Source organism: Corvus hawaiiensis, chromosome 1 (genome assembly GCF_020740725.1).
Source record: "Corvus hawaiiensis isolate bCorHaw1 chromosome 1, bCorHaw1.pri.cur, whole genome shotgun sequence".
Classification (NCBI taxonomy): Eukaryota; Metazoa; Chordata; class Aves; order Passeriformes; family Corvidae; genus Corvus; species Corvus hawaiiensis.
The window spans coordinates 45,970,653-45,989,375 of record NC_063213.1 but is presented as its reverse complement, the minus strand read 5'-3'; the positions used below and the strand labels follow the sequence as shown (position 1 = coordinate 45,989,375).

Here is an 18,723-nt window from a genome sequence, read left to right as displayed (position 1 = left end):
AGAAGATTTCATTCAAAGAACTAGTCTTTTTAAAAATTGCTAAATGGAATGTGTTGCAGTTCTGGTTATGAGCAACTTCAACCACTACTGTCTTTTACAAATAAATGGGATGTTTTATGTGGGTGACTGCATATATGTCATACCATGAATAGACACAAAAAACTGATAGAACAAATGGAGAACTGACACAAAAAATTTAAAGCGTACGTTACCAGTAGAGCATCCCAGAGTAATTTTGAGTTGATTTCATTTTTGCATTTTAGCTGAAAGATATGTTTAGCATTTTTAATGGATTTAGAATCTAGCCGTGTTTATTAAATAGCTTCTTTTACAAGCTTCTTTCACAAGCTTCTTTCACATGACATAGAAATGCAAAGAGGATGATGACTTCAGTTCAGATTTAGATGAGCAGCTTCTGTAAAATCAGCTGAAGAATGAAACAAATTCCAAAAGAAGTATTGCTACGTATGATAAATAGTTGGTATCGATTGTGGTGATTTTATTTTTACTTCTACCTGCAATGCACTACATATAAAACATACTGATTTATGTGGGAATTGCACAAAACAGTCACTCAACACCCTTCTGCCAGTTATTGGGTACTGATGTAGCAAAAGAAAGCGAACATAGTAGGGCAAGTGGGAAAAGCAGTGTGGAAAAGCTACATAGTATGTTGATCTCAAACCTAAGGAGTCTGAGTAAGGATTAGGTAATTGTTTCCCAGGAGAAGATGCATGCCTATAAAACAGAAAAAATAGGGGTTTTCCAACCATCATATGTGTATCAGGCTAAAAGCATTAACCTCACATTAGTCTGATAAAATCCTGAACTAACCGCCCTATGATATAGAAAGAGGAAACCTGGCACTAACTCAGTCCTTGGGTTTTCCTACACCAAAGTGTAAACCCCGTTGGTTCAGAAACATTTTCTTTATATGGCATGCTCCTGAGCAAAGTTTTGACTTCACCCAATAGGAGGTAATCCTGCTCCTATCAACATTCTTAAGAATTTGTTCCTGATTTTAGAGGAAGCAATATAAGGTCCCTGAAGGAGCAAGGTGCATTCCTCACCACTGGCTTGCTAGAAGAAATAGTACCCAGGAGCATAACCCACTGCAGATCAAGACAGCAATTAATTAACTTTTGATAAAGTGACACTGTTACTAAAGTAATATAAATCAACATAAAAGAAGGAACTTATTTTCTACACTTCAGCCCTACTGAAAATTTAAAATTAATACACTCCATGTAACATTTAGGAGTTCTAAATACATATCGCACCTTTGGTTTAAGTCTAGCACTATAATTTCATCATAGACAATGCATATGTATGGAACAGCTTGTTTATTATTAATTTTGGTTTAAATCTCTGTTATATATTAATGCATTTCCCTATTGAAGTTAAAAAAAAATGTGATTTTTGTTGTCTTAACAGCTACCAGCACTAATAAGAAATGAATTTACTCTGGACACCTTGATTATAACTAAGCATAATTGAAATGCAAATTTGGGCTGTTGTGTCTGCCTTTTGATAACTGATAAATTCTAGGAAAAGACACACAAGAAAAAACATAATGACAAGCTTCCAAAATCCAGAGTTGCTGATTTAGGAAACCCAGTTTTCTGAGTCAGATTTTCTCATATTATAATTTCTGTAAAATTGACAGCATGCCTATTCATGTACACAAACCGATGCTTTGATTTACAAATAAGTGGGAATAAAAATATTTTCCATTACTGATTTGTTTGAAAGAAAAGTACTTTTTGAATGTTCTTTTTCCCTAGTAACACATTACCTTCACGAAACATAAAATCAAACTTTGGTTTGTTACTACTAAAAATGAAAATAAATGTATCATAATCACTAGACGAATATAATCCTGTTATCATCTTATTAGATAAACAGTGACAATGTTGTGTTTCTAATAGCCTCTAGAGATAGCATAAATCTAGTAGGGGAATGTCAGCCTGGTCCAAGACAGATTAAATGTAGAGAACTGGAGTATAGTTCCCAGTAAACAAACACTTTGAGGTCAGGAGGTCGTACTTGCTCAGCTGTTCTTCATAAGCCCTATTGGAAATAACTTTCATACCATCACTGAATATATTCCATGCTACCTAATAATACCAAAGGCTGAGTACAGTTGTAATATAAATGATTTCTAAGTGAAATATTGGGTGTAAAATGATCAAAAAGCAATATGTAAATGGAAAATCAGGGTGATGTTAGACATGCAGTGGGTGCAATTCATAAGATTTTTTGCTCTTTTGTGGGGGAAAATTCATCTCACTTGAAGGTTTGTGCAAATTCCCACTGACAAATGAGCTGATTTGGCCCCAGCAGCCCTGTGATTAATGCAACAAAAACTAAGACTAACTATATTTTAATTTAGAAAACAACTAGGAAGAATATTCAATTAACTCTCCCTTGGCAGTTGACTAATTGCAGCAGAATGGGGACCACAAGTCAACAAAGGTCTGGGAAGGAGAGAGAGAACTACAGAATAAATTTGCTTTTGGCATCTCTTCTATCAGGCAGAAAAACGCCTGGATTCTGGGAATGCTAAAATGAAGATATCAATGTGTGGATTATGATGGGTGAAGGTCTCAAATCTGGGAAGATAACTTAGTGTTTTTCAGACTCATACATCTGTCACCCAATTTTATGGAAAAGCTGCACTATTTACAGGCCATATAAGTAACGGATCCTTGTGACAAATTCAGTCAGGCCTCAGTGGAAGCATCTAAGGAGGCAGTTTCACAAAGCCTTAAAAAGTCTCCTTCAGCACAGACACAGTATATTCAAAATATGCAGATATGCAGACCAAATGCTGCCCACTGACATATCCTAGCAAAGATAATGGAAATAAACACTGTAAAAACAGATTTTTACCATGGTGTTTGTGTACAAAACACTTATTACAGGCCCAACAGATCCTTTGCCATGTAGTGAACTAAAGCCATATGTCATGGCTGTAACCTTACTGTGGTTTCAAAAGAGTGAGGATTGTTACCCAAATTAATAATGTAAATTTTATTTTGATTGAAAGTTTCCAGTTCCAAAACACAACCATATGCGACCACACTTTGCACAACAAAGTATGCAAACTTGGCTACAATATAGTGTAAAATATTTATTAGCAAAAGGGAGAGCCATTTATTAAATGTTTCTTTCTGTAGAAAGTTCTAGAAATGTAAGCGCTACAGTATTTTGCCTTTTAAAAATATTTCTTATACAAGGAAATTAATTTGTGAAATAAGAAAAGGTATGAAAGTTGTGTGATTAGAATAAATTTGCATTTCTAAATGGTGATGATCAAATAACACCAGAAAGATGACATTACTTTCTGTATGTGAATTTGCACAGCAAATCCAACATAGTCTTCTCTGTAAAATGTTAATAGACACAACAGAATAATAACTCATCAGGGGGTGAATTAAAGACAAATTTTCATTTTAGCAATGTGTTTCCTAGTAATTGATTTGTATGTAGCAATTGATATGTATGTAGCAATATGATCATTATTTTTTTCATAGAATTTAAGATCTCATAATGTAAGAGTTTCAGAACTCAAGCAGTAGGAGAAGGTGAGACTCAAGATCTGTTGACTGAGAAGTGTTCTGTACAAACAGCAACACAAGAGCTTTAGATGCGTCTCCAAGCTGAATGCGGGACTATGGGGAAAGCAGCACAAGTCGATCTCTGCATCGAGACCCAGGCCAGGCACGGCCTCTTGCAAGTGCACTGCATGACCTGACAGTCTTTTTCCTTAGTGCCAGGTCAAGGCTGACAAAGAACTCCTGCATCACTCAGGTGGTACTGGTCTCAGTAGGGAATTGTGAAGCTGCACCAAGTGCACCTGGTTTGAGCACACCTGCTCAGCGAGCCAAGGAGCAAGAAAAACCAGTGTAATGGTGGAGACACAACAACTGCCTGAGCCAGGCTAGAGGAGCCAGAGACAGCATTAGTATGAGGACTCAGACATCTTTAGATCCTTTCAGGAAAACATATACCATTATGAAAAAATAGGAAAGCTGCCAAGCTTCATGCAGATACAGTATACAGACACTTCGTGCTCTGTCAGTGGTGGCAGCCAGTGCTGGAGGGGGACCCAGAAGGGGATACAAGAAGCATGCTGTAGGCTGCTGTGGAAAGTGCCTTTCTACTTACAGTCCCTCAAGGTTAAATGCTGTGCCTCAAGGTACAAGAACTTTTAAATCTCATTGCTTGTTTGTTTCCTGCCGCATGCAGTTTTCCTGCCTCTGAAAACAAAATGTTGGTCATTTGGGAGCTTCCTATTACTTTCAGATAGCAAAGATAAAAGGCCGAGAGAAACAGTAAATCTATTAAAGCATACCAAACAAAGGTATTTACCTGTTCTATATCTGCTAAGATTTCAGTGACACCTACTCAGTGGTCATTTACATGCCGTTCTGTGTATGCCAGTAAGAGGTATGCTGGAGGGAAAAAAACCCCATTGCAAACATCATAAATAAGAAATGAAACACTCCCCCAGACCTGGGTCTCCAGCGCACATATATTAATTACACACCAGAGGGTAAAGCCTCAGTATGTGCAAGCATTTAATTCATTATTTGCATTTATTAAAAACATTCCTTTTCACTTTAACAATACAGTAACCCAACAGTGAAATAACAGCAATTCAAATGCAGTCATTTACAGACGTGTGGTTTCTTGTGCCCATTGTGCAGTGCAGTGCTGCCAAGTCTCACACCTTAGGAGTAAGCTCCTGCTCTCTCCTCTGTCACACACATACATGCACACACATACAAAATTTACATGTCTGCTCTCACCTATACTCTTCTGGGAAAACCCACAAATTTCATCAATCTCACTCTACAGATTTAAAAATCCTGGCAGCTTTTGAATAGCTTTTCTTCATCAGCTGCAATTAAGTGTTGGAAAAGAAATCCAAAATACACAGAGAGAAACTTTCTCCTTAATAGGAAATGTTAGCAATAGTATGGGATTTCTAATATGTTCCAAAGTTTTGCCACACCATCTTACTGGAAGGCCAAGACTGCATGCCCTGTGATTAGATTCCCTTAAATGCTGGGCAATTCAGTGTTGTCAGCCATAACATGAAACATTATTTATAACTGTTTAACTGTTTTAAGAGTATAGTTAATAGCTTTCTGTAACATGATCTTAAAGAAGTTGATTAAGTGTGCTTTACAACATGACCAGAAAGAGCTTCCGATTAGTGACATCAATATATATATTTTACATCTCACATGGCCCATACTTTTAAAACTTGGAAGTGTTGAAATAGGAGTCAAACCAAAATGAAATCAAATCATTAGAACTGAAGCGTTTCCTTACCACACTTCATCAATATCATCATGTCATGCCAATAGACTGAATATCCACAATATCAAGTACTTTCTCTGGTAATAAAACCTAGAAATACATAATTCTTCTATCACTCACGCAAAGCAAAGATGGGCCTCAGAGGGGAGGAATTCAGGGATGGTTCAAAAACTCATCATGGGTTTGGTTCAGACTGTAATACAGAAAGTAAACAAATGCAAGAAAAAAATGTTAGGCTTTGGATCTGAATAAAAGTTCACATATATTCAAGGTTAAAGAGATGACAGGGATCCAATTTTAATTTAAAGGCTCTAAATTACTGAAGGAGCTCACAGGTTTGAAAATACAGTGTAGTTTTGAAAATAATGTTTTGCAAACATCCAAGATTCTGTTCCCTGGGAGTCTGTAATTGCTCCCCGCTTCCTTTGGCAGTTCCGGTTAACTGCATGTTTTTATTCGTCATTATTACAGTTTTTATTCCTCATTCATCTCATGCCTGAGGAAGGACTAATCTCATCCTGGCAAAGTCTCAGTATAACTACAAAGCCGGGAAATTTTTGCATCCCAAACCAAATTTCAAACTTCTTTGGAATCTATGTTGTATGTTCAAATCCAGTTACTGCATTCACACACACTTTTTACTTTATTTACTATTTCTATCATAACTACAATTGTAATTTGCCATTGTATATTTGTCCTCATATTTATGCACTTCAGAAATAAAGACCCTTAAAAAAGGGTTCTGCCAGCTTTTAATTTCAAAGTCAATACCCTGGTGAAATGTATTTGACATATATTCCTTGGGGATTATGCATATAGACACAAAAAGAGAGAGAACAGGGATTTTTTCAGCCTGTAGAAGAGAAGGCCTCAGGGCCTATTGCTATCTACAAACAGCTAAGCAGAGGATGTAGAAAAGATGGAACAGATGTCTTTCAGAGGTGCACAGTGAAAAAACAAGAGGCAAGAGACAAAACTGGAACATGGGAAATTCCAATTTGATATAAAGAAACGTTTTTACAATGAGTGTTTTCAATCACTGAAAGAGGTTCTTTAGGTGACAGTGGAATATCTCCATCTGTGGAGACATTAGAAATGTGGCTGGGCAAGGCCCTGAGCAACATGCTCCTTTGAGCTGCTCTGGACATCCCTTTCAACAAACATGGTTTTGATTATATATATATGTACAGTATCATTTAAAAGATACTTGACATTCATAATTTCTTTTTCTTTCAAATATGCACAAATACTGGCTAAACACTGATACTACATGTTTAAAGTACATTCTGGTACACATGAAAACTGTACCGTTTTTGTGGTAAAATACTGGCTTGAACAAAACCAGTTTCCTGTTAATGAAATCAGTGGAGTTGGAAAGCTGAAAATCAAGCCAGAAGGAGATGGGATTACTGTCACCATACCTGTAATCAGCTTTTCTAATTGAATTAGTGTGTTAGTGTTAAGAGAATCTCACATCTCACAAGAGTAAGGTTTTGTTAGAAATGCTGATATCAAACATTCTTTTTGTTTTAAATATTTTGGAGAGAATGAAGGAAAGATAGAAAAATAGTGCCGGTGAGTTTTTTTGGTTTTGTTTGGGTTTTTTTGTTTGGTGGGTTTTTGTGGGTGTTTTTTTTGTTGTTGTTTGTTTGTTTTTGTTGTTGTTTTTTTTTTTCCTGCTCAAGAGCAAGTTTCCTAAAAGATTTATATATATATCACATGGATGAATTTCAGGAAATAGTATCTGTCTAGCAAATTCAGACTTATTAAGGCACTCAACCATTAATTCTCAGAGCCAAGTGCAAGTTTCACCAGTTCCAGTCACATTTTTCTTCATTCAGATCTTTGTACAAAGATATTGATTGTTGATTCTGGATCACTGTGCACCACTTGTGCATTTTGGTCAAGTATTTCATATCTTGACAGGGAAATAACAAAATCAGAAAAGACTCTGCACCATCTTTCTGTAAAATATCTATAAATTCTAGAGGGATAAGATTGGCATCTAAACCTAGCATGCAAAAGCATATATGAGAACACATTAAACCATATGTTTATTTTAGTCAGAAATAGTTTTATATTATGTATATATTATAGCTGTTATATATATGTGGTTAAGATAGCGAGTTTAAAAGTTTAAAAATACATTTTCCTGAAAATTGTGGATATAAGTACAAGAAAATACAAGATTACTCTTGATTTATTTGTCCTAATATTTACACTGCACATGGGAAAGCCAACATATGTAGATTGTTTTAACTCTTCCATATGCATTAAGCAATAGAAATAGTAATTGAATACTGAATTATGAGTAAACCATAACTACCTTTATTGACTGAATGAACATTTATTAAGTGAACATGGAAATACCTCCAGTTTCTTAAAAAACTCAGAACTGGGGATAAGTACTTTTAAAAATTAGAAAACAGAAGTGGGTTGGTTGGTTGTCTGTTTTTCCAGGCATTCACTTGTAAAAACTTTGTTATCTGCAAAAGAAAACCTTTATTTCAAATTTCCCGTCATATTCCCATAAACCTACATTATAATACCTTTAAATGAAAGCAAAACTACTTAGTCTCACCAATGCTGATACTCCCCAGCTGGTGACTGTAAACCCCGAGTTCTTTCTAAATTCCAGCCCACATGAGAACAGTGTCTCGTGACTCTTAAACAGCCCTTTATCACGTCATACAGAGCAGAGAGCAGCAAGGAGAAGAAATGGAGGGCTGAGATAAGAAGAAATAGCTCTTCCTGCTTCCTTACAAATATTTATTGCTGAACAAGATATTGGTTTCATTTTCCACTACAAAAGTTTGTCTGGTCTTACAGGAGAGATTGCTCTACATACACTTCTTGTGTCTTCTAAAATGATCAGTTCGTACTATGGAGGGAATTTACTGCTTTCCAGGGAGATATGGAATATATGGATGATATAAGAGATTATTCATTGTGGCTACAAATCAAAGGATAACTTAGTAACCTGTGATACACCTGAAGACATTAGATTGTTTTCAGAAACAAGAAGCGCAAGTACAATGAATAACCATAATTACTTAAAGACAGTTTCTGTGCTCCAACTTAGTTTCATTTCTGTTAAGATTGACCATGAAAAAACAGGTGAACTTGTCAGAAACCTAATTCAATGATTCTAATGCCATAAATATAATATTATTTATAATAACACTGTGTCTCTCCACATAACCTGTTTGTTTCAAATACACGTGAAAACACATACGAAATGGTAGCAGCAAAGAGTTTAAGATGATTTTGAAGACTGTAGTGGCCACCACCACTGGGTGCGCTGAGACAAATCCTGCCTGCCAGTGATGGGTACTCATCACCGCTTGCTTTTACTCAGCACTGTGACTCTGCTAAGTGCTCTATGAGCTGTTTTTGGATGAAAATTGAGTGGAGTCTGTGAAGTAGTTGCGAGCATAGTCGGAAAAGCCTTAATGCCCAAACCATTTAAATCTAGATTGTTTTAAAACTATCAGATGTGATAAAAGCTATTAATCCTGTATAAACTTGTGGCAACTAAAGTGATTAAGGTGGTGGAATCACCATCCCCTGCAAGAAACGACTCGACGTGGCATTTAGTGCCACGAGCTAGTTGACAAGGTGGTGATTGGTCACAGGTTGGACGCAATGAGCTCAAAGGTCTTTTCCAGTCTAAATGATTCTTTGCTTCCGCGGTTCTCCGAGTCGGTGTTGTGTGTGATGTAACGTCCTTTCATGGAGATCCGCCAAGGTACCCAGGCAGAACCCTATGTAAGCGTGTACAGTCGCTCTTATCTCACCGCTCCCTTGCCCTGGGGAGACCTGCAAAGGCTGGCAGATTAACGGTGGCGACCTACAGGGTGACGGCACGCCTGTGTCTTGACGTCGGACACGGAAGAGGGGATGATTAATTCGGGTAACTGAGTGCGACAGAGGTGATGTTGTAATCACGGACAAGACGGGAGGGCACCGTGCCAGCGCCGTACAGAGCTAACAACAGCCCGGTCGGGCACACGCCGGGCACACCGCTGTACCCGATCCCCCGAGCCCCACCGAGGGCGTGTCCCGGTGGCAGGCGGAGACCGCCACGCGCCTCTCCGGTCTCCAACCGGATCGCTGCCGGGGACCGCCCCGCGCCGGCAGCGCCGGGCTGGAAGTGACGCGGGCGGACGGGCGGAGCTGCGGGGCGCTGGTGGCGGAGGCCCTTGTTGATGTCCTCGGCGCCCTCCGCGTCTGCCTAGGTAAGAGCTGTCCGGGGCCGGGCTGGGGGGCCGGGCAGGGCTGACACGCTCTCTCCCGCCGGCTTCTGGCGGCTTCTGAGGCGGGCCGGGGCGGCCGGGTCGTGAGGCCGCGGTTCTGCGCCACCTGCCCCCGCCAGCTGTTCGGGCCGGTCGTGGTCGGCAGGGGAGCGGCGGGGCCGGGCTGCGGGAGCCGGCGGGGCTCCCCTGCCCGGAGAGGAAGGCGAAGGCCCGGAGCCAAGGTGACCGCGTCGGGCAGGTGGCGGAGCAGCGGCGGGGAAGGGGCGGGAGGCGGCACAGTTGGGGGCCGGGGGTGTCGGCGGCTCGGATGTCGGGGGCTCGGGACCGCAGCTGGGACTCCAGGAGGAGCTGACTGCGGAGGTGCGGCTCGTCCTGCTTTTGTTTTTCCTGCCTGACGAGCTTTTCCTCCTTTTCGCCGTCCTTTCCGCTGCGCAAAGCCAAAGGCGTCGTTCAGCCTTCCCGTGGGAAGCGCTTGTCATGTCAGTAAGGAAGCCTATGCGTAGTTCTTCCTCCTCCTCTCCCGTTTCCTAGCCGGTAGCTGTGAGTTAAGCAAGCAAGCACCCAGCATCCCCATAACTATCCTTGAACTGTAAGTAGATCTGAGCATCATCTAAGCTCCGGGGATTTTCCTGCTAGGCAGCAGTAATCCCAGATGATTGTGCTGGTCTGCACAAGTTAGATTTGTGAACAGTTCTGCTTTGGGCTTGGAAACCAGCCTGCCTTTACTGATTCCACTAGAGCTAGTATTCAGCTGTGGCAGCTGACGACGAGTGTGCAGAAATGGGTATTTAATTAATTTTTTTTTTTTTTTTTTTTTTTTTTTGCAATATGTGCTTAGGCTGAACTATACAATTTTAAAAATAGAGCTATTGAAAAAAATTCAGTTGATTTTGTTATTAATGCTGTGTTTACTCTTTTTTGTATTTATTCTGTCTAATGAAAATTAAACCCACTATTTCATGTAAATGTTATTTGGTTAAGTTACTGATTTACTAAAAATGAATTTATTTGTTGCACTTGAAAATAACTAAGGTTATTGTTTTTCTTTTAGAACTATAGAAATTGCTGATGCATACCATTTATAGTTCAGAGTGAATTGAGAGATGCCTTGAATGTAATCCTCTGTTTTGAGATGTGTGGGGGTTGTCAGGATTTTACTGTGCTGTAGCATTTACTCTTCTGGACTTTGAAGCTGCATAACTGATACGATTTGTTGTCTCTAGAAAACTGTGTTTTGATCTTTACTCAGTTTCTTGCTTGTGGAAGTTCTTGTTTTTCTTTATTAATCTTCACAAGCTTGGTGTTTTATCTTGTAACCTATGTTGGTCAGTGTACAAGACTGTTTTTTATTTAACATCTGATACACTGAAATATTGTCGTGGCTGCCTGTATGTACTTCCTGTGTTAGCCTAAATCGAGCTGTAGTAAGCTTAAAATATTGAGGGATTAAAACTAAAAAAAAATCCCTGTATTTACCTTTTCCTTGTTTTGCATGATGGATACCTGTTTACTTCAGAGTGCTTTTTGTTTCAGAAAGCACAAGGTTATCGCTACTTGTTTTTTAACTGGTGAAATTTTAAAAGGCTATGGGAGATATACAAACAGCTTTTAATCCTTGAACTGCTTGAGGCTTGCTGTGCCTGTCTCTTTCTGGTTTTGGTTTCCACATGTATCTTCAAGGAAAGTAATATATTATGTCACACACTTGGCAGTTAACCTCTTTCAAGGTGTGAATGTGCTTGGTCAGTATGAAATTACTTTCAACAGCAATTGCAAGCACAGGATAGCTCATCTTTCTAGAAATGTTAGATACATAAGGCCCTAATCCTCCTAATGTCAGATGTTTTGAACAAAATTGTGCTTGTACACTGGAATCACACACTTGAAACTTCTCAGTTGCATATATTATATTTTTGGCAGATATTGCCGACTCTGAGGAAGGGATGTTCTTGTTCGGCTTGTGAAGCATCTTGTGCTACTGTGGTTTGTAGCACTATGTATCCTGAATGAGGTGGTGACTGGAAAGCACGATTAAAAGCTTTTGCAGTCGAACTGATTAGTGTTAATCCCTCCAACTGCATGCATACCTCAATGTTCCTGCTATCAATGCAGGCCATTGTTTATGGTAATGAAGCTAAACATGCAGTGTGTGTTACAGTGAGAATAGTAAAAGATGCCCACAGACTGCTGAACGGGCAGGAAAACTCTTTCGAAGAAGTATGGAAAAAAGCCAAACCAAACTAAATCGTCCTGTTCATATAAACATTCTTATTTTTAAAAAAAGGTCTTAAAATGGAACTTTGATACTTCTACTGAGAGGGGACAAAAAACTTCATGTGTAAAAATGCTGTGAAAAGCGCTCAGCACTAGAGATTTGTGAAAAGTCTAAAGCAGGGAAACTATGGAACTTTTGTTTCTCCTTCTCTACCCTGTCTAGAACCATTAAGAATCTTTCATTAAGTTAGAACCCTGCTTTGTTTTCACACCACTGCTTTTATTTTCCATATTCCACTGAGATATAATACTGGGGGCATTCAGCTAAGCAATGCTTTCTCTCCATCTTGATGTCATTGGTGAAATGACTGCTCTTTTATTCTGAGAGGTGGTTGTTTTGAAGTGATGCTGAGGCAGTGTGCTTTCGTGAATTTAGTCTATGGCTCTCTGTTTTCGGAAGAGGGGAACTAATAGTTAGATTTTTCTGTCATGTGTATTTCAACTAGATTAATTTTTGTAACTTAACTTGTTTTTCCACTATGTTCAAATAACAACTTTTACAATTTTGTTACAGATAATCATGTCATCCTTTCAAGAAGTTCCGTCTTCAGCTAGCACTTTGCAGACCTCCAATTTTGCGCATGTGATTTTTCAAAATGTTGCAAAAAGTTATCTTCCAAACACACATCTTGAGTGTCACTACACTCTGACCCAGTTTATCCATCCTCATCAGAAAGACTGGGTTGGTATTTTCAAGGTAAGTTATGCTTGATCTGTTGTTATTTTTCAAATGTTTGCTTGCTCTCTTGCAAGTTTAAAAAGATAAATCTCAGCAACAGTAAAAGCTCTCTCATAAACTTTAAGTTGACCATCATTTAAGTGATGTATTGGTTCCTGCTGTTAAGAGTGTCAGTTTTGTAACAAAGACCAAACTGGAGATCAAAACTAGAGGAATGAGTCCAGCTGGAAGTCTTCTGGAGTAAAGGGGAAGGTTTAATGTGTACAGACTTAAATGGAGATGATTTGAGAAGAGATGTGTGGTTACAGAGTGACATTGTGAGCAGGACTGTGTGAAAAATGTGAGACAGTGCATGTGAAATGTGTGTGCAAAGAATGAAAACTAAGCTGGAGATAACCTGACCCACATCACTGACTAATTTTTGTTGCTAGAACAGGCTGAACAGTATAGATCACTAAAATTATTCAAAACAGATCCTTGAAAAAAAGATATTTGGAGATATTTTTAAAGGTTAGTAAAGTTTCATTTATGGGATTAGAAATTGATTAATTTTTTTATCTACTTCTGTTTAAGACCTTGGTTTGTGTATCTTTGTCAGTATGGCTCCTAATAGATGATGCTTGAATTCCTTATTTGAATTTTATTTAATAGAAGTTTTGATTCAGGCTTTAACGAAGTGATGCTTTGGCAGTGGGGAGGGGAGAAGGGTGACAGACTAATTTGTTACTGTAGGGCTTTTCACGTAGAACTGAGTCCAGTGTTTAAGAATAAATGCTCTACTTCGTTGTAATCTGCAGATTGTGAGTCTTCAAGCTAAATTACTCCTCTGCAATGTAGAAATACTGTGCTCTGTAACAAAGCAGAAGCATTTTTAATGCTATGTGCAGTGACTGTATAGTCACTAAACTGTGCCCAGGGAGGCATTAGCTTACAAACAGGCACATTTCCCTAATAAGTTGTTTTTAAAAATAAGTGTATAAATGTCTTATTTGCAAAGTTTTGACAAATGATGTAACTGAGCACACTTGAATGTTTAGTTGATGGTATTCGTGAAATGTAAAAAAACCCTCTTTATCAAAACTTTATAGAAGGTTCTGTTTATATTGCACATAAGCATCTTGAAATTACTGAAATGTGGATGTAATGGCTTTGTCTGTTGGCCTAAGTGAGGGAGGCAATCAGGGCTCTAGAATTAATAAGTAGGTAAAAGAAAAAAATGGTTGGAAAACAGTTTTTCAGTGACTACACGAAATGCTGTGTACACTGTACAGGTATCTGATTTCATCCTGACTGTGATGATAGATTTTGTAAACTATTGAAGTTACTCTACTTTATTCCACTTTAACTAATACTTTGGCAGTCATTTGAGGAACACGTTGAACTGGCATAAGGTAGTGCTTCTGCTCAAAGAAACGTCTTTCATGCAGGGTGGCTTGTTGCTTGTGCTTCCTCTTTATGTGAAACAAGTTCTTGTGTGGTGAATCAAATCAGGGAATTGATTGAGGTTAAGACCGGTGTTTTTGTGACTAGATTTTTTAAATGGTATTCCCCAACTGAATTTCCAGTTTGCCTAATTCTCATCAGCACAAGGGAAGGAAGCATTGAAAGATGAGAAAAGAATAAAAATGGTTTTCTTTCAGTGGTTATATCAGCTTATACTAAGTGTTATGAATATACTTAATATAGTTACAGTACACTGAGTTAAATGGAGCCAGCTGTCTAATTGTATCTGTGTCTACAAATATGTATGTGTAATGTTTGCAGTAAAATAAACTCTGAAAATGTAGTCATCTTGGGATAGATAATAGAAGTTGTACTGCACTGTGATCTGAGTGTAAAAATGAGTGACTTCTAGAGAATTGATTGTTCATGAACAAACAAGAAAGCACCTGGAAGTGGCTTGAAACCTGATGAAAGCAGGCAGGGGTTTTTTCATTTACCTCTCTTAAACACCTATGGAGGATGCAATGCAATTTTAGTAAAGTGAGTCTGTGATTGAAAAAAAAAAGGCAAAAGCAAATCTTGACTATTTATGAGAACAATAATTAATGACCTTCAGTATTGGCCTAGTATGCAATGAAAGTGGGGTGTTTGTGATAGAACTCGAAGTGTCGATTCACAGGCTGTTCATGTAAAGGGAATAAAGTTCACCTTGTCTTTTTGAAGTGCCTAAGTTGCTTAGAAAACAAATCTGTTCAAGCTGGTGTCATTTAACCTTTGTCTGAAATTGCACAGAAGGTAACTAGTGTTGTAATAGTGAATAGTGCACAGATGAAAAAGGCACCTAGTTTAAAAAAAAAAAAAAAAGTAAAAACCTCAGCAAAAGCCCCAGCAAACAGTGGTAACTTCAGAGTGGTATAGGAAATAAGTATGAAGTAAGATTGTTCCTGCACTCCGTGAACATTATGTTGGTTTTTTTTCTAATGTTGATTTTTGTTGAATTTTAGGGGTCAATGGCTTCAGCAGTATTCTGTCTTGTTTGCTCTACTGGCTAGATAAGAATTTTTTTATTGAACTGAAAAAATACCTTAGGTAAAAAATTAGGTACCTTTTTAAGTGAATAGTTTTTATTTAGGATGCAAGTGCATTTCTTCAGCAACAATGATGTCTTGAGTAAATATTGGTTATCTGTATCCTTATATTACTGCCTTTGTTTTGCTGGTCCAGCTGTTAGTGCAGCTGCACAGTGAAATGGATCAGTGGGGTGATCTGCCAGGAAAATACAGCCTCTCCTCCCCCAGCTTTTACCATCTTATTTCACAATTGGTTTGGTTCTTCAGTTTGATCATGGTGTGGTGCAATGGCCAGCTGTGCTGGCATCACTGTGATGGAAACAAGGGGACTGGGAAGCTGTATGTGGGAAGGGCTGTGCCTGCTTTATTGGCATGGCTGCTTCATGTGGAATGACAATTGAAACTTCTTTCAAACATTTTTAGAGTTCTGTTCTTAAGAGCACCTTACTTGAAGTTGTAAAACTTAAGACACTACTAATTTCTCTGCATATGCTGTAGGTGAAATGGGATTCTTTTTCTTTTGTTCCCAGCATAAATTGCTAAATGTTGAACTTTAGTAATAATGAGCGAAGGCTCTTCGTGGTGGCAGTAACAACTTTAAAACTGTTCCCAGGAAAGTAATTTTGTGTTGTTCAGAAAAATGGAGACCCAGCATTCATAAACTGAAAGAGTCATGTTGCATATAGGAGAATTATTTCAGATATACCAGTTTTTTTACAAGCTAGATGTATCTAAATGCATACACTAATTCTGGTATTGGACATCTGGCAAAAACTGAGAGATGTGGGAAGTACAATAATGAAGATACTGTGCTTTAGAGCAGAAGTTTTGCATATGCATCTTTTATTAGTTTTGTGGTTTTTTTCTTACTTGTCCCCTACAGGAGAGGACTCAAACACAGGTTTTGACTCAGTCTTCAAATCTGTTGTCTGTCATTGCTGCTATGTGTTTTTTTGCTTTTATGATATTCTGGAGAGTCATCTGTAATCAAGTGCTAAAAGATCTTGATCTGTTATATCCTTGTGTGTTACCAAGAAAAAAAAAGGCATTTTTTCAGATAAGTACTGGTCTAGTATTTGGCATGGACATCCTGAGCCTGAGTTCCTGTTCATGCAGTTTTACGAGAACTAGAATTTGAGATCAGCTTTCCCTCTTCTGAGGGTTTCTGTGCAGCGTAACCTGATGGTTCCTAGTGTGGAGTCAAAGGTGAGAAGACTTACCATCCTTGATTACCAGCCTTGATTTCACAGGAGAGCTGTATTCCTAGAGTGATCCAAGACCTCTTTATTTGTTTCTGCTCATCTCTGGTTAATCAGAATCTGCAGAGGCCTTTAGTGTAACCCAAACCTAAACCTTTGAAATGAGGAAAAGTAACTAATGTGTGCACTGCATCTGGTTGCAAAACTGGCCTGTCTGTAGGTAGTCCTAATTTCCGGTAGGGAACTCTACATCTCATGACTGTAAAATAAAGTAATCATATGGCCGAGTGATATTTTTTGCATTATTAATATGAAAAGGCCAGATTTGCAGAAGTGTTTGGAAAACTTGCTTGGTTACTAGGAGGCAGCGCCTGCCTCTCTGGAGCATATGTCTGCAAACAGGGCTGTCAGATGTTCAGTATACAAGAGAAGCAGATTCTCTACATCTCAAAGGCACGAGGAAGGGCTTTTATGGGCATTATAAAGATACATTGCATCAAGAGAGTAGTGTTAAAGGTGTAGGTGTTTGTTGGGTATATCATAATACTTTGTGCATTTCTGAAGATGTAATTTAGCTGAGACAGGCATGCTGGAATGACCTGCAATATCAGCAGGTAATCAGTCTTACATATGTTACACTAATGACTTCAGTCTTGCTGTGTCATTAATTAACTATTCCATCAAAACCTTTCTGTTCCTCAGTTCTAGTTGATAATAATTTTCTAAGTAATCTTCTTTACCCTTCCTCTAGGATATTGACAAGTTGTAGACATGCTTTGATATTAGCTGTCTCAGGGTATCCCTAGAGAAGAAAAGGAAATACTTTCTTAATTTCAACATTTTTAATATCCACACCTTAAAAAGGGTGAGATGACATTCTGGTAACCTTACATATGGAAAAACTGAATAACCAGAATTGGGAAGATCTTAGTAACTTATTTGAACACAAAAAGTACCTCTTGCTCAGAGGGACTACTCAGTATTTACAAGGCCAAGCCTGAGCTACTTTTTGTGCATCAGTGCAGTACCTGTATTTACATGCAACTTAATTTCTGTCTTTTCAATGTCCTTATTTATAGCAGATCTCAGAATTAAGTTTGATGTGTGGTCAAAAACTTTTGTAACACAGTTTAATATTGTATTTAAGAAACGACTTGGTGTTTGTGTTTAAGGCAGTTTAGATATATCTTTGTATAGTACTCTGGGTTATTTAGTCTCCTTTGGACTGTAAATAACAGTACATCTTGTGTGAGTCATTTCAATATCCTGATTTTGTTGTAGATTGATAACTTAAGCAACAACTACTTGCATATATACAGATTACATTCTGAAGTACAACACAACATCTGGATGTATTTGCCACATGCATATAGAAATACCATTCTTCTGGCATGATATCATCACTGCACAGCTGGCCATGATAGATACAGGAATGTGCAGTGGGCAGTATGTCCTGTTGTTAAAATAGTTGGGAAAAGAATTACTGGAATTCAGAATGTTTTTGAGAATTGCTATATCTGTGAATTAGAGTGATTCTGTTGGTTTCTGGTTTACTTTCTTTGGAAAGTAAATAAGACTTGGTTTAAAAAAGAAAGTCCCTGGAAGCATTATTTTCTTTATGAGATGAAGAGAAGGATAATCTGGGTTTATGTGATGTTACCTTTGACAAGAAATCTTACCATTTTATTCCAAGTTTCATTAATTTTCGAAAACTTCTCGGTGCAGTAGGTTGTAGAATTGGCATAACAGAGTAGTCAGTAGCTGGTAATAATTTTGAAATAAAAGATTTTGCTAATTGATAGTTCTCATGAGATGTGGTAGCGAGAAAATAGTTCACTTAAACCCCACTTGCTCTTTTTAAATACATTTTCATGCTTATCTCCTAAAGTAAACAGGAGCTTTGTTCATCTTTGATCTGTCATACGTTTCTTTGGACAGTAATTTACGTATGTAACAGGTTTACTTTTAGGGAATTCACATTGTTTCTATATTTATTTTGACATATACCTAATAGAGGAAGTTGATCCTATGGTCTAGGCACTCTGTCAACATCATTTTGACACATTGCTCTGAACTATGAGGTAGAAATACAACCAATAAGAGACGATCATAACTTAGGATCCTCATAGTACCTTGATACTGCAACAAATACCATAAGTTTGCAATAGTCCAAGTTAATGTACGTGTTTTGCAACATTCAGCAGAGATGGACTTCTTCAGGTCTGGGACTGCGAGAACATTTTCAGATTACAGCTTTTCATAAAGAATCTAGAGTACTTTGCAACCATCTTCTACCCAAGAATGTCTCAACCTTAGGGCTCCTGTTGTATAACTGATTTTAATCCCAGCATGAGTAGCAAGGTAATGTCTGAGGTGAAGGCTTAAGCGTCTTGGCTTGAGGTAAGTCAAAGTTGCATGTGGTATGAGGTGATCACAGACATACTAAAACCCCCAAGGTTTGACTTTGTTTA

General features: G+C 38.2%; 1 protein-coding gene across 5 annotated transcripts in view; it reads left to right on the top strand.

Moving 5' to 3' along the window:
* Positions 1 to 9,296: 9,296 nt before the first annotated feature.
* Positions 9,297 to 18,723, top strand: part of TAX1BP1 (Tax1 binding protein 1) — a 56,032-nt gene continuing 46,605 nt past the window's right edge. The window contains exons 1-2 of one of the 5 annotated variants that reach the window (XM_048302794.1): positions 9,297 to 9,569; positions 12,376 to 12,558. In XM_048302794.1, coding sequence (XP_048158751.1) covers positions 12,382 to 12,558 — 177 coding nt within the window. In that variant the 5' untranslated portion in view covers positions 9,297 to 9,569; positions 12,376 to 12,381. Of the gene's footprint in view, positions 9,570 to 10,065; positions 10,177 to 10,352; positions 10,372 to 12,375; positions 12,559 to 18,723 lie in introns of those variants that run through there. The other 4 variants (XM_048302823.1, XM_048302813.1, XM_048302800.1 and 1 more) reach the window with 4 other exon arrangements.